Source organism: Pyxicephalus adspersus, chromosome 5 (assembly GCF_032062135.1).
Source record: "Pyxicephalus adspersus chromosome 5, UCB_Pads_2.0, whole genome shotgun sequence".
NCBI lineage: Eukaryota > Metazoa > Chordata > Amphibia > Anura > Pyxicephalidae > Pyxicephalus > Pyxicephalus adspersus.
In genome coordinates, this window is record NC_092862.1 from 131,125,029 (window position 1) to 131,149,950 (window position 24,922).

Here is a 24,922-nt window from a genome sequence, read left to right on the forward strand (position 1 = left end):
AAAGTACTCACATGTTATTATTTAAAGACTACTGCTTAGCTAAGGGAAGAAGGTTTGTGCCCAGCAAGGTATCATTAGGTTGTTTTATTTGGAGCATGTGTGCAGGCTGGAGTGTGCCAGGATATTGAAAAGTATGAATTGCAGTGTGCTAGGACTGGGGGTACCAAATATCTTTCCCTTTCTTTCTGGATAAGAGTGCTGGGGAATACATTTTACTCCCTCATTGTTGCTTGCACCCGGACTGCCATCCACAATCTTATGGGTCCTCCTGTTGTGTGTCCTCGGCTCTCTGTGTTTTAGTCATGATCCTCTGCCTGCTCTGCAAGGAGGGACACTGAGGGCCCTATAATAGGGGGCCATATTTGGTGGGAAGGGACACTAACTGAAGGCATTATAAGAAGGAAACTGAGGGCACTATAAAAAGGGGCACTAATATATGAGGGAACTAGTAGAGGGCACAATAACAGGGAGCACTATAAAAGGGGGAACATTTAGGGCACTATAAAAAGGTAAGTTAAAGGGGGAGGGGGCTTGGGGCACTATTACAGGATGTTATAAAAGGGGACTCTATAAGGCAGGACACAGGGGGCACCATGACAGGGGGCACTAATTTGGTGGGAAACTTACTGTGGGCACTTTAATGAGGTGACTGACTGAGGGCACTCTACAAGGTGGCAAAATGAGGGAGACATTACCTGGGGGCACAATAAAAGGAGCACTAACTGGGGGCACAATAAGAGGGGACACTAAATGAGGGCACAATAAGGGGGTACTAAAATGGGCACTATAAGGAGAACTGTAGTAAAAAAGGGGACTCTGAGGGCACAATAAGGGGACTTACTGAGGGTACTATAGAAGGGATACAAAGAGGGAGACACGAACTAGGGCACTATAAGAAGGGACACTAGTTGAGGGCACACTAAAAAGGGGGACACTTAGGGCACTGTAACATGGTACTATATCAGGGGGCTCTGTAGGGCAATATACTGAGAGCACCAAAACGGGAGGACACTAACTGGGGGGCACTATAGGGAAAACACTGATGGATAATAACTAGAAGTACAAAAAGAGGGGACATTATCTGAGGGCACAATAAGAGAAGGCATTTTAACAAGGGGCACCATAGTTGGGAATACTGAAGGGAATATAACAGCGGGGCTCTAAAGGAAGGGATACTAAGGACACTATACCAGGTGGAACTATACATGGAGGCACTGGGGGCCAAATAATGGGAAACACGGGTTACTTTATCAGGGAGCTGTATAAGGAGGGTACATTGAGGACACTATATCAGAGGACATTATAAGGGGGAACACAGTACTTTAGGTGGGTTTGGGGCACATCCCATGGGGGACACTAACTGAAGGTGGAACTTGAATTGAAGGCACTGGGAACTTAATAAAAAGGGCATCTTAAAGGGGAACACTAAGGGTACTTTAAAAAGGAGTTCTATTATGGGGTATACTGAGAACGCTAGAAACGGGGCACTATAAGAGTGAACATTGAGTACTATAATGGGTGTTCTGGGAGCTCTGTACCAGGGCTCACATACATTAATGGGTATGGCCATTTGTGGCTCTGTCCACTATCTGTTGTCAAGACCACCAGGGCCCTTAGCAACGCCCTGGATCCCCCTTAGCAACACCCCGGATGCCCAACGACACACTGGAGCTGCCCATTTTGATGTGAAAGGCATGACACCTCCTTTGAATAGAAAAAAAGGCTAAAACAGATTACTAGAATAACTCCTAAATTGTAAGCTCTTCGGGGCAGGGTCCTCTTCTCCTCCCAGATCACTCTCTGTATCTGTCTGTCATTTGCATCCCCTATTTAATGTACAGCGCTGCGTAATATGTTGGCGCTTTATAAATCCAGTTTAATATTAATAATAATAGCTGTCACTGTCATTTCCATGTCTGTCAAAGCAGCTTACCCTTTACCATCACAAAAATCAAATGAGCCATACCGAAACATTCCCCATTCCTCTTTTTTAAAAGTCAGCTAATAATCTAAACATGAAGTTAAGTAATAAAAAAAAGGAAGAAAAAAACGTTTTTTTTTACGCCCTCCCGCACGTATGCTGCCCAGGGCACTGGCTGATGAAACCAAGAAACCCTGCGCTACAGCGCCTTGCCGTGCAGAAAAAAAAAAAGGCCGGGCCCGGCCGCCCCTCCTTTCTCCTCCTCCAGCGCTGTCAGTCAGACGGGCTGCAAGCGGCCGGAAACGCTGGGAAGATGCAACCAACAGCTCATGCAGACGCAGCAACGGGGGCAGGAGGCTAAGCCTAACAAGGGAGCATTAGCACAGAATAAGAAGACTTCTGGTGAGATTGGCTGGCCAGGGACTGGATTGCATGAGTTGCATGTGTGCAGGGAGGGCTGAGGCTGCAGTAGGAGGGGAGATCAGTGAGTGTATGTGGGTGTAATAGCCGGGCTGGGCAATCATCAGCAGCAACCTATGTGTCTGTGTTTTGCAGCAAGCACAGCAGCTGCTGCAGCATCAGTCTTGCTGTCACCCAGCGCAGAGGACATGGATGGATAGAAGCCAAGCAAGGAGGGAGGTGCATTCAATCAAACCCATCGCCTGGCATCACAGCAAGACAAGAAGGGGGCCAGATCTGTTAGTGGATGTGGGAGAAAGGAGATTAGAGGGAAACGCCTACAGATGAGACATCTCTCCATGAAGAGTCCTTCCTTTCTGGGCTGGATCTACAAATATTAAAAAAAATCTGCCTGCCTGGGACTGCTTTGCCCTTTCCTCTTCACCACAGCAAAAACTTTGCATCGCTTTCAATGAGACATTGGACTCTGCAGATCCTTTGACGTTCTCAAAGACAGGTCCACTTGGATATTTTGGAGCTTTGGCCTCTGCAGATCCTCGCTCGCCTTTGACGTTTATAAAGACAGGTCCACTTGGATATTTTGGAGCTTTGGCCTCTGCAGATCCTCGCTCGCCTTTGACGTTTATAAAGACAGGTCCACTTGGATATTTTGGCCTAGATGAAACATTGGGCTCTGCAGATCCTTGCTTGCCTTTCTCATTTATAAAGACAGGTCCTCTTTGATATTTTGGAGCATTGGGCTCTGCAGCTACTTGCTTGCCTTTGACGTTTATAAAGACAGGTCCACTTGGATATTTTGGAGCTTTTTTCTTGGGACTGTGGGTGGCGTTTTTGGTGATAGGTCCACTTGGATGTTTTAGAGCTTTTGGGACTAGATGAGACATTTTGGGCTGTGAGGGTTATTGCCTGACTATTAAGTGGCTGACTATTCTTCAAGACAGGTCCGCTTGGATATTTTGGAGGTGCCGAACATGGCAGCGGCAAGCAACATTGCGTCCACTTTGGCTAGCAAGACCAAGACTAAGAAGAAACATTTTGTGGCTCAGAAAGTCAAGCTGTTCCGGGCAAGTGATCCGCTGCTCAGTGTCCTGATGTGGGGAGTCAATCATTCGGTAAGGAAGGCTGTCGGGATTGATGGATGGGTCCCCTGTCCCCTTGTCTTGTTTGTCTTCCTGGCTGCCTGCTTGTCCCAGCTGGTGACAGGACATCCAAGTACAAATGGGACCCAGGCTCATTTTACAGCCTGCTATCATGGCATCAAATGATGCATTGTAACCCTAATTATTGAAGCGATGGTATACAAAGTGCAGTAACCCAAAGCAACTATTTGCCCATTATGATAACAGTAGCCAAAGCAATGGTTGCCAGTTGCCTGGCATGGGCTACCAAGTTTTTTGTGCCCTTACAATCAAGATCATTTCTTTGTTTTACCCCATGTAGAGTGTGATATGGTCAAAGCTTTTTTCATCAATCGTGGGAATGGCTAATCAGGTTAGAAGGTAATTTATTTTCTGTATTTGGCCATATTTTTATTTTCTGATGTCCTGTGGTCTGCGCTCAACTTTATCCCTTTATAAATCACCAATTTTATTGTAAATGGTTTATTTAATAAGTCATTGCAATGAGGAACAATGTGCAATGTTTAACCTAGCTGGTCACATTTAAAGTGACCCTGTGGTGGCAGGACAGCTGGCACCTGCGGCTTCCGAAAATATGACTCCAGAGTAGGCCAAATGCTTCCATTTAGAAGTGCAATCTCTGTGAAATCCTTAATACCAGTCTTCATAGGCATCCTAAATGGCAACAATGCATTATAAGATGTTTGATGGGGACGTGCCTACACTAAGACTATCAGAAAGTCAGAAGTTTTGACCTGTTGTAGTACAGTGGAGCTGCAAATTCGCTGGCATCAAAATATAATAAGCCAAGGGGGCTGTTACAGATTGCCTTTTACCAGCTTGGAGCAGTGAGGACAATGAAAAACAATTTCTGATTGGTAACTAGGAGTTACAACATTGCCAGTTGATCTTTGCATTGAAAAAGCTGAGTGTCCATTTTGCTGGTAGGTTTTCTGATGGGCTTCCTGAAATGTGGGTTAGGTTTTGCCAGCCATGGCGTGGTGTGTGCCCCTGTCTCTGATGTCTTTTACAGATAGGTGTATAGCATCATTCAAAGTTAAGCATCCCTTCACAGGTAGGGAAAACGTGCAAAGTGATTGAACTCATAGCAAGCAATCGGCTTCCAGTCTAGCCATGTAATGAGCGTTCCTCTCCGTGTTCAGCCACAATTTTTTTTATACCTGGTGGGTGGAAGCCTCACCAGACCATCAGCCGGGTGGTTACTGAAAAGGGCCCGGTGGTTCGTCCAGCTAAAAGGGGTCTGAGAAAACACTTCCTCCACCTCTTCCTCTTCCACCATTGTCCTATGTAAGATCTTAATATGCTTATGTTATGGGTCATCAGCTATCTGCCCCCCATCAAAATACTGATAACCTTATTTATGAGAAAACCTTTCTGATTTCATTACTTACCTTATTTTAGATCCATTGACAGCATTAATGCTGCCAGGGTGCTGTACATAGCCTCCTGATAATATTACTGCACCCTGCCTCAGTTCTTCGCTTAAGAGCCCCCTTCCTTGATTAAAGCAATCCAGAATACCAATATCAGAAATGTTCTGAGGGATAAATCTCAGTGCAAAGAATTGGCCATTCCTAGGAAGGCTCCCTTTGCACGTAGACTGCTCTGTGTACCGACAACTTGGTTATGTTGAGCCGCTGATATCCAATGCATTGGCCATAGAAAGTAAAGGGGAGGTATAAGAGATAGATGATGCTGAGTGTCCTCTAGTTAGGAAATAAAAGACTCTGACTTGCTGCAGATTCTAATGCAGAATGTGTAAGCAATTTCAGTACAGGAGAGCAACCACTATCACTGTGCAGAGGTAAACGTATGGCTGGCGTTCAGCTTTGATTAAGCTGCAAGTGTTAGTGCTAACTTTTATGAAGAGCAATTTGCACTGGCCTGGTTATATCTAAAGGTTTTAGCAAGTTTAGTATCTACGTCAAACCTCACACTTCTATCACACAGTACTGCAGATAATTTTAGGAAATATATAAACTTTCACTTCTGTCTCAGCCTAAAAGATAGACAGTGCTTCCTCTCCTATCTGTATATACAGCAGCAATGTTTGTGTGGCTGTTGGCTTTCAGTAAAGCTGTAAAGTAGTATATTGCCACCCTCCTTAGAAGATCTCAGCCATTATAATGTTCTTTTTAGTTCAGGTATAGTCATTATATGTCTTGAGTTAGGTCGTCAAATCAAAGACACTTATAGGTGTTTATGGATGTTGGATTTTGGGTTTAAAAAGCAATGTGTGGATCTTAAAATTAAAGTGGAAAATTGGGAGCCAGCAGGTGATTTAAAGGCCATGTCTTGTATGCAATTCTGTAGGACTTACAGCAGTATTTCTTGACCTTTTTACATGGGGAACCGCTTGAAATAACTTTCAGGTCTTCAAGGTACCCCTACTAAAATTATTATATGCACAGCTCAAAGTACATTAGTCTGGTAGGCAGTGGGAAGAATGTCACCCTTACAGATAGCCAAAAAGATCACTGGTGTAAGTTAAAATGAAATAAAAGGCACAAAGTTCTTGGAACCCTTTTTGAGAAACACTGACTTACAGAATCTATTTCCTGAGGGCCTATTCATAACAAGCTGGCCTGCCACAAGAGTTAATGTGCATTGTTCTATGACAGTCCATTCATTAAAACTGGCTGTCAGTTCATCACAACGGACAAAATAAAATAAATGTGCACCATGTTTTCTCGATAAAGTAAAGTTTGCTAAATCGACCGATTTGATTTTTGTAAGCAATTGTAGCATGGTATGGAATCGCCATCATTGTCATCTTGAATTCAGTAAAGATAATCTTGTGCCAGTGAGGTGGAACAGAAAACTAGACAGCTAAAAATCTGCAAATAAAATAACCAGATAACTGTAGCTGCCACAAAGTTGCAAATGACATTTAAAACAACAATGACACCATAAGGTGGTAATTTGACCTCTGCCTCCCTGCAATCCAGCATATGATGCCCATGTGGCCAAACACCAGGTCTTAGTCAAAGCACTTGGAGAGAGGACAGGTGTAGCCCTCTGCAGGTTCTGACTACCTTAAAGTTAAAATGCTGACAGAGTAGGAGCCAGCACCTATAACGTCGACTTCAGCAATATTCATAGACACAGCGGCTTTATTATTTTTAGTCTGTGATGCAGACTAAAACAAGTATGCAAAGTATGCAAAACTAAAAGTGGAAGAGGTGACAAAGTTCTTACCTGCATGCTTTCAATTGGTTGATGGCTCAAAAGGTATGATGTTGTTGGGTCAAAATGACAGCCAAGCAACAAACATTCTTAGCATCATAGAACAATAATAACAGTCTCCATTTTATTTATGTTTCCTTTAGGGTGCCACGTTGCATCTTTTTACAATGACTGTTATAATAGAGCTGCCTTAAACGCTTATTAGTTTTGCTATATTCTCCAATCCTGATTTGCTCAGTCAAAGTTTGTCCTCCCTAAGCAGCCCTTTCATGGGGGAGTCTGCCTCCCCATAATTTTTATTTACAAAATATGCTATATAAAAAGAAGATCAAAGTATGATGAAATTACAGTACTTTACCCCCCTTTCATTTTAACAAAAATAGTGAGAAAAGGATTTGGTAATTGGAGTGGGGGGATCTCTGCACCGGAGTCTTTGAAACATAAGGTGAATGCAGTTCTCTTTCATGTATGAGTAACTAAAATCAGTTTGAAATATATCTGCAGTTTTTTTTTCTTTTATAGGTTTTGTGGCTGATTTCTCCTGACCTAATTATTAGGATGTCTGTGGGGTATATGCAGATCAGATCTGGGGATACAAACGACAGTCATCCCCAGGGAGGGGTGGAATTTATTAGCTGGCGTGGATCATCTGGCCAATAACTAACATTTCCCTGAGGGATGAGCCCCGGGATGGAGGTGTCTGTACCCAGTTAGACATGCATATGGTAATGTGTTTATTTGGGGGAGATAATTCTTAACAGTTGGATGACTTTGTATGTTATCTATTGGTACAGCAAGGATAGGGAAGAGCACCAAGTAGCTATTAACTTTAGAAAAGGACAGCTAGAACTGTATTCTGGTTGTAATAGAAGCCCAAGGAGATTGGAGCTGGCTACATGAATAAGAACAGGATTGTATAGTGTTGATATGTACACAAAGTTATTGGTTTTGGATGTAATAGTATGAGGGTTCTGTCTCCTCTAGGATGATTTGGCTCTCCTGTGCCTGTCTGTCCTGCAGATAGTTATCACCACTTTTCTTTCCTTTTTTTGGCAGTTTTGCCAGAGAGAGGACCCTTCCTTCTAAGGCTGCATAAACATGTGCAAGAATTGTTGTTGGAAAGGATCTTTCATAATCCATTCTAACGACAAAGACTGCACGATGCATGAATAAGCGCTGTACATACAGAGCCATTTTGCTCTATAGAGAGGAGATGGAGAACCACCGAGCGGCACCCTGCTGCGCTCTCTCTTCACTTCTATTACAATCGTTTGTTATCTGTGGATCTGCCAGGACGGCGAGCACTTTATACACACCAGATTCTCATTCGAAATTAGCCTGGAGCTGATTATCACACAACAACCATTGCACGTTTGTACGTAATCTAAATGTCCATTTTCAACAGCGACTCTTATTACCACTTTAGCCGTTATCACAAATGTCACACCATTTTAATATAATGTCACTCTTGGGGTGCATCACAAAAGAGATTTTCATTCAAGCTGTGTTTTTAATTAAAAAATTTAGTAATGTAAATTTTTAAACAAGGGCTGTTTCATCATAGTGTAAAAGTCAGTGGAAAACTGCATTAAGAACCTTAAAGGCATGCAGCGTTTTTTTTTGGAATTTAAATTTTCTCTGATATGAAAAGCTTTTGGGGGAACTTACCTCTATGGTAATAGCACTTGAGGGTTTTGTGATTGATACGTTTCAACATTGGTTCTTTCATTTACTAGGACCACCTAGGGTAGACAGTGAATGTAATAGACTGTAACTTCAAATAGAATTACCACTGAGTAAATATTCACTTTTTACCGTGTGTTTGGTAGATAGGAAAATTTGACCAATATAGGTCCTCAGCTTTCATCACGTTAGCATATCATGTAGGATCCCTGCCACAGTAAAGAAAACCCACAACACCTAATACATTATTAGTGCTACAAAAACAAATAGGTGACCAAAATGTAAAGTGTGTGAATATAATTGAATGTGTGTACTGTGAGCCCCTTTTCTAAAATACAACCATGCAAGTAATAGCAGTGCTACCCTTGGCATTTCTTGATTTATACTTTTGATTTTCCATGCATACATGCGGCAGGGTTTGTCTGATAAAGGAATAGTAAACTAAAAGCACGTTCTAGAATGATGTATATCCCCCATATACTGTCGATATAAAGGCCAACATATTTAGTGGTTTACACTAAATGGTGATGGACAGCTTCAGTCCTGCAGTGAGATCATATGATCATGCACAGCTCCTGGGGGCTGGCACCTTGCGGACTTCTTGCAGTGCAACACCGGCTCTTGAAGAACCAGCATCTGAAAAGGAAGGCAGCAGTGAGTGGTACTGATCCAGTCCCTGTCACCCCTATTCATTCTCTATGGGGCTGCCATGGGTAAGGTTACTGGCAGAAGTAATGCTGCATACACACGTGCAATAATTGTTGTGAAAGATCCTTTCCAATGAAAAAAGACTGAACAATTCATAACCAAGCGCTGTACAAGAACCTTTCTGCTCTATGGAGGGGGGAGAACGACAGTGCAGTACCCCCCCGCTGAGCTCTTTCCTCTTCACTTTCATTCCAATCATTCGTGGGTCCGCCAGGACGGATCTATGAACGACAAGCGCTGTACACATGCCAGATTCTCATCCGATATCAGCCCTGAGACGACTATCAGGCGAGAATCATCTGACGTGCGTAAGTAGCATTAGCGATAACTGCACTGCAACCTTACTACCAGTCTGAATATAGCCTATGTCTTTTATTGCTCATGACATTCAGGACAGTTTTTTTTTTTTTTTTATTTTTTTTTTCTTAATTACAGTTTTCTTATTTTTAATATAAAATACAAGAATTACAAATGTTGTGTAGTTTTGCAGTATCCTTTTTTTCTAGAGATTCTCTTCTGTTTTTATATTATTGACATTAGTTTGAGATGTATCAAAATTCACGCAGAAATTGAAGGAAGCATTTGACCTGTCGTTGACCTCCTTCATACTTGCTTCAAGGAAGATTTGGGTTCTTGTATAGGAATGCAAATCGCACTTCAAACAAATAATGTCTGTTGACTTTTGCCCCTGCTCTTCTGTAGCATTGCATCGTTCTTTGTCGACACATGTGCATATGCAGTACACCTGATTGGCTTTAGTGCTGCTCATCCTTGACCCAGTGTGAGATCTACTGTACTGTACCAAGTCAAATTCAGGTACTTGCTGTCCTGAAACAAAAATGTAGATACATAGTTCATGTAAAACTCTGCTATGTATCTCATCCTTTGTCAATCTTGCTGCACAAAATTATTTCATTTGCAACTTTAACGCTATGCTGTATCTCCTTTCACACAAATATAATAGGAGTGCATGTTCTTTTCCTGCCTTCTCCTGATTCCTGGAGTGTAACCGGTGTCATTTTAATCTGATTAGTGAATTAAAAGAAATATGATCGCTGCTTGCAGGTGGCTGTGGCCATGACGCTTATATTATTTTTTTTTCTCGCCCTACTGTGAATTGCAGAACACCCCGTGTATAGAAATATAATTGAAAGTTTCATGCTTGGATTGGTCTAAAGTTTTAGGCAGTGTTCTCTGAGGTTTGCACATGGGACAATTAATGTTACTATTTATAAATGATGCAGCGTATAGGAATACACATTGCATCTTCCCATGTTTGCAGGTGACACCAGCGATGTACTGTAATACAATCGTTGGACGATTCTCCAGTTTACACGCTGACCCAGACACTCTGGATGATTGGGCTTCTACAATGGCCAAAAGGTTCACTGTGTCAGGTTATGCATTTGGGGTTAAATTATATATGAGTATGAAATACAGACACAAAAGCAGGTTGCATCATAATATATTATTTAAATATTTGCCAAATATTATATTTGGATATATAAAGTTCCATTAAATTAATTCTGAATTGAAATTATTTATATTTCTAGAATTGTAAGGCTACGTACACACATCAGATGATTCTCGTCTGATAACTGAATCGGGGCTGATATCGGACGAGAATCTAGCGTGCGTACAGCGTCCATTGTCCGTCCTGGCAGATCCACAGAGGCTCAACGATCGGGAGAGCATGCAGTGGGGTGCCGCTCCCTCATTCTCCCCCTCCCCTCTTCATATAGCAGAATGGTACTGTATGTACAGCGCTCGTTCATGCATCCTACAGTAGTTTGGTATTTTTTTATTGCATGTGTATACCCAGCCTAAGTTAACATATTTTGAAGTTGAACTGCTACCTAATAGGACTGGTGATAGTGATCATTTCAAAAGTTTGGAAAATGAGATATGGAGACCTTTGGGAATCTTCAATTGTATAAAATTCGGGAACGCCAGATCTAATTTAAAGCAGAACTAAACTGAAAACAAAATGATTACTTTTACCTTTAACCCTGCTGGTCCCTTGATGGCGCCAATCCTTCCTGTGATCTAGTCCCGCGTTGTCCTGGAATTCCTTTTTTCCTGACGCTGAAGAAGCCCTGGGCACCGCGTTCTTTATTCTTTGCTTGCTTCTTCCTTCGTCTTCTTTTCACTGCACAGGTCCGAGATCGGGTGACGTAGCCCACTGTAAAAGGGTAAAAAAAGAGAGCCCATCCCACTGCTCTTGCGTGAGATCGGCATCTCTTTCCAGTAATAGAAAGTATGCCCCTTCTGTGCATGTTCGATATTAGGGCATGAGTAGAAGGAGCACCCATTCAGTCTGGGAATGCTACACCCAAAAAAAAAAAGTGTTGCACTTAAAAAAAAAAATAAGAGGAATAACATTTTCACTTTACATATAAGGGTTGTCCACCCTTTTATGTAAAGTGAGAATGTTGAATTTAGGTACGCTTTAACTAAAAAGTTTGTATTAATTCCCAAGGGCATGGTGCTGTGCCACAGATAGATCCTATTACCACTGTTCTTGCTAAATTCATTTCTTGTTTTCTTTTTAATTTCTGTTCCTGTCCCCAAGAATCCTTGGTTTAATGTGGAACTAAACATTAAAACCAAGAAATTGAGAGCAGGCAGGTTCTTTATTGAAAAAGGGACAAGTGAATAAAGTCACCTGCCTGCTAGCAATTTCTTAAAAGAGCGCTTACCACTCTTCGCTCCGCCATTGGTGCCACTATCTTCCCCCAATCTTCTTCTGGGTTTGAGTCTTTGGCTATCTTAATTGCCCAGGCTGGATTGAGGTCACACATTTTAATTTATTCCCAGCAGTTGGGGCTACGCTGGTTTACATTTCAGAAAAGCTTGGGAACATCGTGTATGTTTTATTTCAGAAGAGACATTGGACCTGATTTATTAAAGCTCTCTAAATCTGGAGAAGATAGACTATCATGGACAAACCTGGGTGATTCAGAAAACCTGGAATGGATTTCTTAAAATCATTTGCTATTTGGGAAATGTGTTCAGTCCAGGACCAGATCCCTTCCAGGTTTGCTGGCTCACCAAGGTTCTCACATGATAGTCTATCTGCTTCAGTCTTTGAGAGCTTTAATAAATCAGGCCCATTGGCCATCCAGTTAGCAATGAACAATCTGCCTGCTCACAATTTGTCAATCCTAATACAATGTTTAACCCAGAAATATTTTCTAGCTGGTTGGCAGCCCCTGTATTGTGATCCAACTCTTCAATAACCACCCAAAAACAGCCGGGTGGTTACTGAAAAGTGCTGGGTTGTGCGCCAAGAACATTGTAATATATTGTTCTGCTTTATATTAGGATGCTGCTGAAACTATTAATGACAAGTCATTTTTCCTAAAATGGGAGAGCAAATAATGTGTATGATGCACTTCTTTAAGTATAGAATAAAGTTGATGTCCCATTTAGATTAGTGATTTACTTTTCTACTATATATTACTATTATAGATTTTACTATTTTTTTCAAAAATTTTAGAAAAATCGACAAGCAGGTTTTTTAAAAAAAATCAATATTTCTAGATAACTGTAGAGTATGTGGTACATTTAAACATTTCTTTAGCAACTTAAGCTTACAAAAGCCATTTTAATAGGCATTTCCATGTATTGTGTTTTGGATATTTGCTATTCAGATGGTTTGGTAACTCTCAATTCTTATCATGCATTGATTTTTTTCACCAATGTACTGACACCAGAACTGGTGCGAGATGGAGCAAAGCGCTTTCCGTGTCTCTTCCTATGTGGGGCGAGCCGTGGCGGCAACAGTGACATTTTAGTTTGGATGCTTCTTGTGTTCAAATCCCAAAAATGAACACAACTTTATTTCAGAATATATTTAAATTTTTCAAATCCCTTTGAAACCTTCAAAAAATTAGGTAAATTAGGCTTTACTGATGGCTGCCATCCTGGATCGGTGATATTTTGCACTTTTCATGTCTTGATGCTGTGTCTCTGGGATAGGAAGTGAAGATAAAATTGGGTTCAGACAGTAACTTGGCTGGTCCAATCAAAAACTAAAAAAAAACTAAGCCTATTTTTGAGCAAACATGTTAGGCTGTGTACACACGTTAGACTTTTATCCTTGGAAATGATCTTTCACAAGGAAATGATCTTTCACACCTTTCCAACGACAAAACACTGAAAGATGTATGACTGAGCGCTGTACGTACAGCACCGTTCTGCGCTATGGACAGGGGAGGGGGGAGAACGAGTGAGCGGCACCCTGCTGCGCTATCTCCCCTACACTTGTGTTGCAGTCATTTGTAGTTCATGGATCCGCCAGGATGGATCCATGAACGACATCGGACAAGCACTGTACACACACCAGATTCTAGTCCAATACTAGCCCTGAAACAATAATCGGATGAGAATAATCTGACGTGTGTATGCAGGCTTAGAGTGGGGAGGAAACGATCAGTTTGTGGCTGACTTTTTTTGACATATGGGGAGCATTAATGAGCTGCTTAGCATGCCGGCACCTCAGTCCCCCAATTGCTGTTTGGGTGGTGACTTTTTTTTTTCTTCATGTTTCACCTTAAGCCGCATCTTTTTTAAAATGTCCTCCTTCCTTTTGTGTTTGCTTCCTCTTGTTTATCTCTCAAGCAGATCAGTGTCTTAATTGTCGATTTATAGATGTGGTTTTGGTACCACAGAAAAACAAAATTTCAATTGTTTGTCAAAAAGAGAAGCATCTACTTAAACCTAAAATGGAAAACAAAAAGTGGTAATTTAAATGTAAACGCAAACTGAAATAATTTTATTTTGCTAAAGCAACTAACTGAAAAAAGTTTTTCCTTCTTTAGTTTTTTTTTTTTTTTTTTTTTTTTCTTTATATTAACACGCAGCATAAGCTTTTTTCACGTTAGTGCTTCTTGTATGTTCAACAGTGCACCATTTTCAGCCATCATCCCAACAACCAATATGCATTCACATTGCAGCGATTTTTAACAGATGAAGCGAGCAATCAGTCAGAGAATAATGCTTATTGTAGAAGAGACACCATCTGCCCTTTTCTGCAAAAAAATCCCTGCCTAGGCACAGGTTTTCCACCTTAAATTTTGTTATTGGCAGCCGTTTGGCATCATTTAGAGATGTTTCTAAACTCATTCAGAATTAATTGATGGATGAATTTAACCTGCAATTGACCTCTACTTTGACCTGCATTTCACCTCATCCAAGTGCAGTTTGCATAGAACTGTTTGGGAATGCACAACCTGTGAACAAACAAAGAACACACACGCCTGTCTATGGCTTGTTGGTGATGTCTGGAAACATCAGCTAGGAGGAGAAATTTAAGCAAGCAAAATATAATTTTATTTTGCTAAAGCAACTAACTGAAAAAATTTTTTTTTTTTTTTTTTTTTTTTTTTTTTTTTTTAATCTCTTTCATTCTATTTGCAGCCAGTGCATTTTTCAGGATGGGTTTTCTGATGGTGACAACAGTGCACCATTTTCAGCCATCATCCCAACAACCAATATGCATTCACATTGCAGCGATTTTTAACAGATGAAGCGAGCAATCAGTCAGAGAATAATGCTTATTGTAGAAGAGACACCATCTGCCCTTTTCTGCAAAAAAATCCCTGCCTAGGCACAGGTTTTCCACCTTAAATTTTGTTATTGGCAGCCGTTTGGCATCATTTAGAGATGTTTCTAAACTCATTCAGAATTAATTGATGGATGAATTTAACCTGCAATTGACCTCTACTTTGACCTGCATTTCACCTCATCCAAGTGCAGTTTGCATAGAACTGTTTGGGAATGCACAACCTGTGAACAAACAAAGAACACACACGCCTGTCTATGGCTTGTTGGTGATGTCTGGAAACATCAGCTAGGAGGAGAAATTTAAGCAAGCAAAATAGATTTTTATCATTTTGCGGGTTGTACTGAAATGATATTGACAAGCGTTCACTTACATTGCTTAAATATGTCCAAACAGACCAGAGACTGGGGTCAGCCTTATAAATCTTTCTCTTGACCTTCTGCCTTGCAGCAACAGAAAGTTCTGTTACCTCCAGCAAACCTGTAAGATCTGCTGACCTTCCAGTGGAACATGAAAAGGTAATTGCTGGAGGCCAAAGGTCTTTTCTTAAACAGTCAGGCTTCAATACTAAAAAAAGTGGAGGCTACAGAGTGCAAAATGAAACAGCCATAGCATCCAATCAGAATCCCTCTTTCGATGACAAGTAGTCCCATTATAAATTTCCATTTAACGTATTTTGCGTGGATCTGGTGGCCCAGGGCTATTTTACCCTGGCATAATTGTAAGGTTAGGTTTTGTATCACCATTCGTAGTAAGGAAATAAGGGCAGTATTTGCACGGCAGTGGTATGATATGCACAAAGCAGGATGTTATAAGGCCTACAGCACTCTTGGGGGAAGGAAATGGTTTTCATATCATTCTTTCATCAGTGTCCTAGATTGACATTTGTTAGGTTTGACTTTTGTATTTTACTGTGTTCGCCAAGGCATTTTTTAAAGTTTTGAATAGTTTTGAAACCATCTGCCAAGTTTGTATTGGTGCTCATCCCTCTCTTGTTCCAGGTGACAATTTCTGAAAAGCAAGAGGTGAACTCTTTTAATGAGTACAAATGTCGCAGTTAAGGGTTAAGAGACAGTCATCATTCTATGGGAAGATGTTTCTCTAAGTTTGTGGTGTATCTCCAAGATGGAAAACAAGGAGAAATTTCAACAGCAGGATACAGATAGCAAAAAATATATTGATACCTATTCTAATGATTCCCAAAAAAATGGTAATTTTATATACTTTATATGTGATAAAGGTCACTGAGATTTATATGAATTGAGGGAAAGTGTTAATAAAAGTGTAATAAAGTGTTTTCATTGTTTATTGCAGCCAATCAGAATCCATACCAATACCCATCCCGTGGGCACAACCATGGCTTAAAGCTTTAAAGTTACAGGGGCGACAGTCTGTTTGGTGGTAAAACATTTATTTGTTGGTGCTCATGTGGCCCAGTCTTCTCTTTTAAAGAGCAGCCAGCACCATCATTCTAAAAGCCATAATTACAGGAGCTGGTCACTATTTGTATAACATCACACCTTTCTAGTTTTAGGATTCCGTTGGGGCTCTATGGGAATGCACATCTATACAGTTTAGTATGGTTTTGTTAACTTTGGCCAAAGGTACATTATAAAAAGTTTTCTTCTTATCAAACTTTTTATCTGTCACTTGATGCCTGTGCACTTACTGAAAAAACATCTCTTTCTGTAAGAACATAAAAGCAGCACAGCTCATATTTGCATTTTGCATTTGCACTGTATTGAAAAAAAAAACAATTCTGCATTTCATATTTTTGGTTAAATTTGCAGCAATTTATTTTAAAGAGAAATTAATGGCATTGCATGAAAATCTCATTAGAAACACATTGCAACAAAGAAAGGTTGCAGAAGTTTGACTGGGTCCTAAGGGGGCTTTTTTTTAGAAAGGAATTAAATGTCTAATTTTAATTATTTGTTTTGCAGCTATATTTTTTTCTTTTTTGTAACCTATAAAAGGCTTAAAAAATGTGATTTTTTTATGTAATGGAGCACTTCCCTCTAGAATGAGTCCCTCACCGATCATGTTTTAGCAAAGTTTTTAGACGTGGCCTTTATAGTATGAGAACCATAGGTTGTGCTCAGGGATTTGCCCAGTTTTGGCATGTTGCCATGTTTATTATTTTATTTTCCTCCTTAATCCAGATCAGTTTAGTAGGAGTTTGGAAAAAGGTGATCCTGGAAATGTATGGTCATTTTTACTGCTGGGAGCATTTTACCCGTTTCAAAAGTTGAAACTGAAAACATATTGTTATAATCAAAGATCTTTTAAGGACTTGCCAAAGTGCATTGTAGGGTTTCTGGCCCATGTATATTTATCAGGAATATAGGGTAACACAGGGAATATTCCAGCAATAAGGAAGCTGTTTCAGCATTTTGGCTATTTGTTGCACAACTCTGTCTGATCTCTCAGACAGTTGCTGTTGCTCCATGTTCTCTGGGTATAATAGGTCCTTTTAGTATCCAGACTTGCAAGACTAACTTTCTTGGCAGTATCTCACTGACACTTTAGTGGCATCTCCTGGACAAGCACTTGACAACTCTCTTTTGTTGGTGATTCGAGAACCCTGTTTTGCTGACCTGTTTATAATGCAGGAAAGAGATTCCTAAGCACACCGACTGTGACCCCAAATCAGAATCAAGTGGGGCAACACGGTGGCTCAGTGGTTAGCACTATGGCCTTTGCAGCCCTGGGTCCCAGGTTCGAATCTCAGCCTCGTATTTGTGTGGGTTTCCTCCAGGTACTCCGTTTTTCTCCCACATTCCAAAAACATGCTGTTAGGGTTAATGACCTTAGACTGTGCTAATGTCATATGAATGTGTTAGGGACATTAAATTGTAAGCCCCTCCTAAGGACAGATAGTGACTATGGACTTTGTAAAGCACTGGGTAATCTGTTGGCTCTATATGGATAATAATAATAGGGTAGGAAGGGAAGTTTAAATCTCAGAAGGGATGCAGGAAACTGAAGCTGAGGAAATTACAGAGATCCTGAAAGCTGGCCAACCACTCCGTCTTCTGCACACTGGGTGTGATGTCACTTTTTTCTGGTTATGTGGAATGCAGAGCAGGTGGAATCTCCTAAAAAGATACCCCAGGACATTGCAACTGCATCTTATTGCAAGATTTTGCCTGTTGTGCATTCGACGGGACTTAGAAGGATGGTGACATCATCCTTGCCTAAGTGCCACAGAGGACAGGGGTAAGGGGAGTATAATTCTAATGGTATTGGGTGTTTGTGTGCGTGGGGGTCTAGCAAGTGTAAATGGATCTTCCATGTGAGTTGAAGGTCCACTTTTAGAATATGTAAGTATATCTATACCTTGGTCGTAGTTCTACTTTAAGCTTATCTCTCGCACCCCCACAATTTACCTATCCGCGTCCCATCACAGGACTCCTCTTTCCTCAATTTCCTCTCTTCTTCCCCCGGCAGACTATTTTGGCCATCTTGATTGTATGTGCCAGAATTGTGTAACTCCCGCGCAGTCACTAGGATTGCCGGGCTTCCCTGGCAAGGAAAGCTAACGCTGCACGTTTGCAACTCTTGCCAAAAACCTGGAGTGATTATTCAGGTAAGACAGATTATTGCACATGGGGCATCGCCTGTTCCTTTCTGCAAAAATTCCCTGCCTGATCAAGCATTTGTAAAAGTACTTTAGTTCCACTTTAGGTAAGCCCTTTTTCTTATGTATTGCAGTTTGCAATTCAGCTATGCCTGCAGTCAGTTTATATATAATCCCTGCATAAAAGTTTAGGTCTTTGCTGATTTAATAGTAAGAGTAAGTATTCTACATTCACTTCAGTTTATTCCTCTGACTCCATGGTAAATTACACAGACATTTGGAATGTGACAGCAGAAATGTGCTGAGTTTAAACAGGAAGTGGTTTGGTGGGAGGGTTTCGCTAAATGTATTTAAAAAAAAAAAATGCAGCAGTTCCTTTTGTTCAATTTTTTTTTTTTTTTATGAGAAAAAATGCTTCAACAGTCCGAAGGAGAACTACATATCCCATCCTGCCTTGGCTGATTAAGTTTTGTTCTAGTTCAAGGCAGACTTGTCTAAGAAAGTCCTGAGGACTTAAGGCCTCCCTGCTTAGATAATACAACTAGGGTTGCCTCCTTGCTAGTATATTATTGTCCTGCTTGGTAAAAACTGGATTTGTTACCAATGTTATTATTAGGTAAAAAAAAAAGCAGAAAAGTTGGCTACCTTAAACACAATATGTATGTAGTAGCAGTACAAGGTATGTGTTCCCCACCCTGGGCCATTGTTGCAATCACAATAAATTCCGCCGAACATCACAATCAAAACCGTCATTCTATGTTTGCATATATAATATCCTTTATATACATTCAGAATAGTGTCTGGCACTGCCCAGCACTGTTTTCTTTTCATATCAGTATGGAATGGCCAGCAGAAGAATTGTGAGAATTTTGTTTCCTCACCATTATGTGCTGGTCCATTAACTGTGCTGACAAATAAACTGTATCCAGTGTGCAAATATTGGCGTCCTCAGTAGTCAACAATAAAATCTATACTGTTTATTTCTGGATGCATTGAGATCGATACTGATCAATTCTGAGGACACTGACATGTATACTGGTGACTACAAGGTGCACAGAGACCTATACTGGTCATTGCTGGGTACATTGACATCTGTATTAACCGCTGCTAGGGTCTTTGTTGGGCACGCGGGACAGGGCCGGTCTCCGTACTGGGCACGGGGGACAGGGACGGTCTCTGTACTGGGCCCACGGGTTAGTTCTAGGGACACTTGACAGGACTAATCATTATAATCATTCATATTACGGAGATGCAATGTATTGTTTTTGGAAAAATCATGCAATTATAAACAGCAGATCCTTCAATAAGCATTCACTTTAAGGAGGAGTGTCTACAGCAGGGATGGGCAAACTACGGCCCACGGGCCAAATACGGCTCGTTGGGCTCTTCAATCCGGCCCTTTAAATATTGGTACAAAATTGTCCACTAGCTAAAAAGGGTGACCAACAACACTGTTCCTATTAAAATGGAATGTAATTTGAATTTACGTTTTTTTCTTTTAGTTAACAGCTTTTACACGTAGTTTTATATAAGTTCATACAAACACCCTCCATTCATCTGATACTGGCCCGGCCCAACTCTCAAATTTTAAAACTCATTGTGGCCCCTGAGGCAACAAGTTTGCCCACCCCTGGTCTACAGAAAATGTAGGAATTACAGGTAAATAGGATATTACAGCCACATTTTCTAAAATCCAAAAGTTGATGTCGGTCAGCTAAAAGTAATAATGTTAAGTCAGAGACTTGGTATGTATTATTAAATGTACTGCTTAAAATAACAAGAGCATTTAATTGTAGTTTTGTTTTCGGCAAAGTTGAGTTCATGTCTATTGGAGGATAAATATAAATATTCCTGAAAGTAATCTTAGATAAATCTACACCCATACATCCCTACTGGGCAAGCTTTACAAGTGCGTGTAATTTCAATATAGCAGGTATATTATTTTGAATTTTTTTTTTTTTGATAGGTTTATACCCTTTTCTATCCCTACTTCATAAGTCAACCTTCCTCAATATGATTCCCAGTGCCGAGGGGACATCGATGTAAGGATCCTTTGTCCTAGCCCCTTTTAGTTGGGTGCACGACCCAGAACTTTTCATTAATCACCAAGCTGCTTTTGGGTGGTTATGGAAAAGTTGGCTTACAATACAGGGCCCGCCGCTTGCCTAAAGCTTCTTCCTACCCAGCTTAAAAAAAAATTTCTTGGGAGAATACTGCTTTTATAGCTATGAACAGTTCTAGTTTGTGGTTCCCGATTTATCCTATCTAATGGTGCGGATTTCTTGATTTGACCAGGACTGGCTGGCCTAGCACATTTAGCCCAAGAGCTATTAGTTTGATGGTAAAAAAAAATCTTCAAAACCTCAACCTTTCAGTGGTGTATCTGCAGATAATGCTGACAACAGTTGGTGGCCAAAAGCATGCATTTACATTTAGAAAGACACTGTACTAATTTATTATGCATGAGAGGTCAAACCTCTGTTGTCCAAAAAAAACATTAGGACCACACTTTTGTCATTGAAATTATGGCAAAGGAAAGGCATGGATCACTGGCTTTGGTTTTGTAGACTTATGAATCAAGGATAGAATTGTTTGACTTTATTAACAATAGGTGTGTTGGGCGCACACCAACAGTGTTTTAGCACAGTATGCCAACTGTGAAGCATGGAGGTCAAATGTTTTACTGTGGTATGGTTTTGCTGCAAGCAATTCATAGTTGCTAGCCAACTATGAATTATTCACATTATTAAAGTGTACTTGATGACGCTGTAAAGCTGTTTGTTGAAAACAACTAAACAGGCAAAGTTTCCTTTTTTAATACTGTGTTATATCTCCTTCATCTGTGAGCCCTGTTTGAATGTGGAATTTATGTTTGGCTGTTCATTTATGTTGAAGAAAATCAGCAATTCCAAAGGGGAATTTTCACATGACTGTAGATCTGTAGTTGCAGACTATACTTTTTTTCTCTGTTGTCTTATTATTTCTTTTTTTTTTTACTTTTTGTTACAGGAACAGATTGTTTAATTTAATTGGCAACTCTACATTTTGAAGCTCTGATTAACTTCAGGCATCTACAATGAGGGTGTCATTTTGGTGTAGGTGAATAATGAGCTCATTGCTAATTACCAGCTGACAACATGGTTTAAATAAGGATGCATTAATAATAGCCTAAAATCATTATACTGTATCCCGCCCATTATTGGGCACCCCCATGGGAAGTTTTTTTGTGTTTGGTAAAGATAGATTTTATTTTAACTTTAGTTTTTTTTAGGAGTAAATTAATTTCTCCCACGTTTTTGTATTTAGTCCTATTTATTTGGTTTTCATGGGTTTTACTTCGCTTAAAGCTGGGCAAAAATAAAAAATGGTGACTAGGTAGGTTCTTTATTACAAAAAAGACAGGCAATTTCCCGTCTGTAATCAAATAACCTTACCTACCTGATCATGGGTACCACCATCTTCTTTCTTGTCTTCTTTCTGGTTCCGATCTTCATCCTTCTGCATTGATCAGCCTGGGAAGAGGTTATGCATGCATGGGAGTTCATTAGGTCCTGTTAGCCCCAGAGGTTGCTGGGATACGTAACACATCCTGGCATCGTATGCTGAGCTGCGCATGCATTTACAGGTAGTCCCCGGCTGTCCGTTACTGTATAAAATCCTTACTGTGAGCTAAACACAAACAAAGCAAAAAAAAAAGACATTTTAAAGGCCTAGACATTTATTACCTTCTGGAGCAAGCTGTGATTTGATATGCAAAAAGAAACAACTGCACTGTATCCATACCTCTTGCAGATATTGGAACCAAAAGAAAGAGTTCATAGAATCTCTAAGTAATACCTCCATGGGTGGTGTGCTTCTGACATAATCAGCAACTGGATTTTGTTGATTATGGCACATTCTTACCCATGTGTGGCTGCCTTTTATTGCTGCATCCTCGAAAAGTGCCATTTTATGGGTGCACGGTAGCCCAGAGGTTAGCCTTTGCAGCACTAGGTCTCAGGTTTGAATCTCAGCCAGGACACTGCATGGATTTTTAATGTTTTAATTAGTGAGGTAGGATTTGTTTTTTGACAGAAGAAACTAATCTCCAAGACTGGTGAAGATAGTCTATCATGGGAGAACCTGGTGATCCAGCAAATATAGAATTGATTTGGTCCAGGATTGAAAACATTTTCCAGCTAATAGCAAAATATTTTTAATAAATCCATTTAAGGTTTGTTGGCTCACCCAGGTTCTTTCATAAAAGTCTATCATCTCTAGTCTTAGAGAACTTCAAAACATGAGGTCCATAAACAGAGTTCAACCCAGAAAATTTTTCAAGTTGGCTGGGAAGAAATTGTAGGTGGGGTGGCAGCCCCTGTATTGTGAATCAACTCATCAGTAACCATCCGAAATTAGCCGGGTGGTGCTCCCGGATTAAAGGGGCTGGGGGGAACACTGCATAAGTATATTCAAGCTTTGCTGTTGACTGAGAACATAGAACGAGTGCTGAGAATGGTCTTTCAGAGGGGCTCATATGACCAAGTTTCACCTTCTCACGAAAGAGAAGTTTGGGTTATCTAGATTGGGATCTTCATAGCAATGGTGACACATTATTTCAGTCACAATCCTAATCCTTAACACAAATGTGATCTTAGTGTAGCAACACTTCTGCTATTTTTAATTTCTGTTTATATGTAAACACTGGGGAAGTTGGCAAATTCACAGAAAAAGCAGACAACTGTTTCCGGAAAATGTATTTACAAAAAGCAAAAGAGGCTTCTGACATAATCAGAGGGAGGATTCCAGTCTTTAGGGGCATTTCAGCATTTGGGTGAGCTTGGATTATCCAATGAAGACGTGACTAACTTGGGGAAGTCTGTTGGATGAATCATTAAAAGTCTTTTTGTTATAAATCTATTCAGTAAGTAAAAAAAAAAATATTAATTTTTGGCAGATATCAAATCGTAAGCAGTGTTATCAGCCCTGCTCAGGTTACCTCTAGAGATCTACAGAAACTGTCCCACCTATGTTGCAGAGATAAGGAGTAGTCCAATCAATCCTCCTGTCTCGGGGTGACAACACTGCTGTTCCACATATGTACTACAATGAATGTTGTTACCCCATGGCACAGATTTTACTCTCAAAATCATTAGGCGAAGTTAACGGCCCAAAAACATTTAGGCCTAAAAGTGAAAAGTGGGAAAAATATTGCAGCCACCACATCTACACAGGGTTCTCCCCAGCCCATTTTAGCTGGCTGAACCACCCAGCACTTTTCAGTTGCCATTGTTTTGAATGGTTACTGAAAAATTGGGTCATAATACAGGGGCCACCTTCCTTCTTCCCACCCAGCAAATTTCTTGAACACAGTCTACAAATTGGTAAGAGGCAGTGTATTATTACCTTTATGTGTTCAGATACAGTTACATTGAAAATGATCAAAATTAACTGTATAAATCCTTTTTTTTTTTTTGTGGCACTAAACTCCATAGGTGGTGAGCTTCTGCCATAATTTCTTTTGTATTTTTGTGTGAAATTTGTATTACTAATTCTAATATTTGTGCCGAAAACCACATCTTTTCTGTCTTTCATTCGAAATATCTATACAAACTAGGGTTAGGCATAATCATAATACCAAGTAAAAATATAAGGTATCCACCACACACTACTCCATTTAAAACTCTGCCATAATTAGCAAGTATGCACAGCATACCTACCTGTGCGCCCTGCATCCTTAGAAGGTCCCATCTTTGCCACCAGTTCCATGGTGGACGTCTGTGAAGTTGGCGATCCTCTTTGGCCATTGTATTGCGACTGATGATGTAACTCCTGCATGTGTCTTTGGGGGCTAGGTGTGTGTGTGTGTCTTAATTTAACACTACCACTTTGTGACTTTTTTGTTTTACAAGTTTAGGTCCTCTTTAAATAGTGCTAGTAAGTTTTATTGATTTGCACGTTTACATCATTATGCTGTTTAAATTTTACCAACAAATTATTTAATAATGTAATAATGTAGTTTAGATTTTATGTTTAATTCCGCATGCATTACATCTCCCTCGTTCTCACACAGTTATTGAGATTGTCTTTGCGCGGTCTGAATTTTCACACGCGCATGCTCACCGTCTCCAATTCTGAACTATGTGAAACAAACATTGTGGCTTCACCACTTCTTTCATAAAAGGATTTTCAGGGACTTAGCTGCAAATTTTTACCGGGATCATACTTGGTCACACGTGAATAGGAGTAAAAGTGTTCTCTATAAAAACACATTCTGATCTTGAATTTGAGTAAACAGTTGGCTCGGGTTGTATAGCCTTTACACCGCCGTCTAAATATCAGGTTCTTTCTATCTTACAATGGATCTTCACAAGCTTTAACACACCCAGACCTGCTGGCTCTAGGATTACAATCAATGAGGATATGAAAAACATGTTTATCTGCAAACATAAACATTTAAAAATAGACCAAACTCTTTCCAAACACTTGTGTATAGTTTTTTTTCTTTCTCTGGCTTCTCCTACGGCCATATGCAGTAAATGATGTTTAATACACAGTTCTGAGCCAGTAATAACAACAGTTTCACGGACAAATATTGTTCCCTGCGGAAAGAGAAAGGTTATTTGGGAATATGGCTGTCTATTCAAAAACATGTTAGGTTTCCAATTCAACTTGAGTTAAAATTTAAAACAAAAATATTTATTTCAATTCACTAATCCTAATATGGTGGTTGCATTAGT

The 24,922-nt window shown here is 40.2% G+C and overlaps 1 protein-coding gene across 1 annotated transcript in view; it reads left to right on the forward strand.

Moving 5' to 3' along the window:
* Positions 1-2,183: 2,183 nt before the first annotated feature.
* The window catches only part of PIP4K2A (phosphatidylinositol-5-phosphate 4-kinase type 2 alpha), a gene marked incomplete in the record, with an annotated part of 77,510 nt that continues 54,771 nt past the window's right edge, over positions 2,184-24,922 (forward strand). Inside the window, 2 exon segments of the mRNA XM_072412735.1 lie at positions 2,184-2,323; positions 2,477-3,453. Coding sequence (XP_072268836.1) covers positions 3,313-3,453 — 141 coding nt within the window.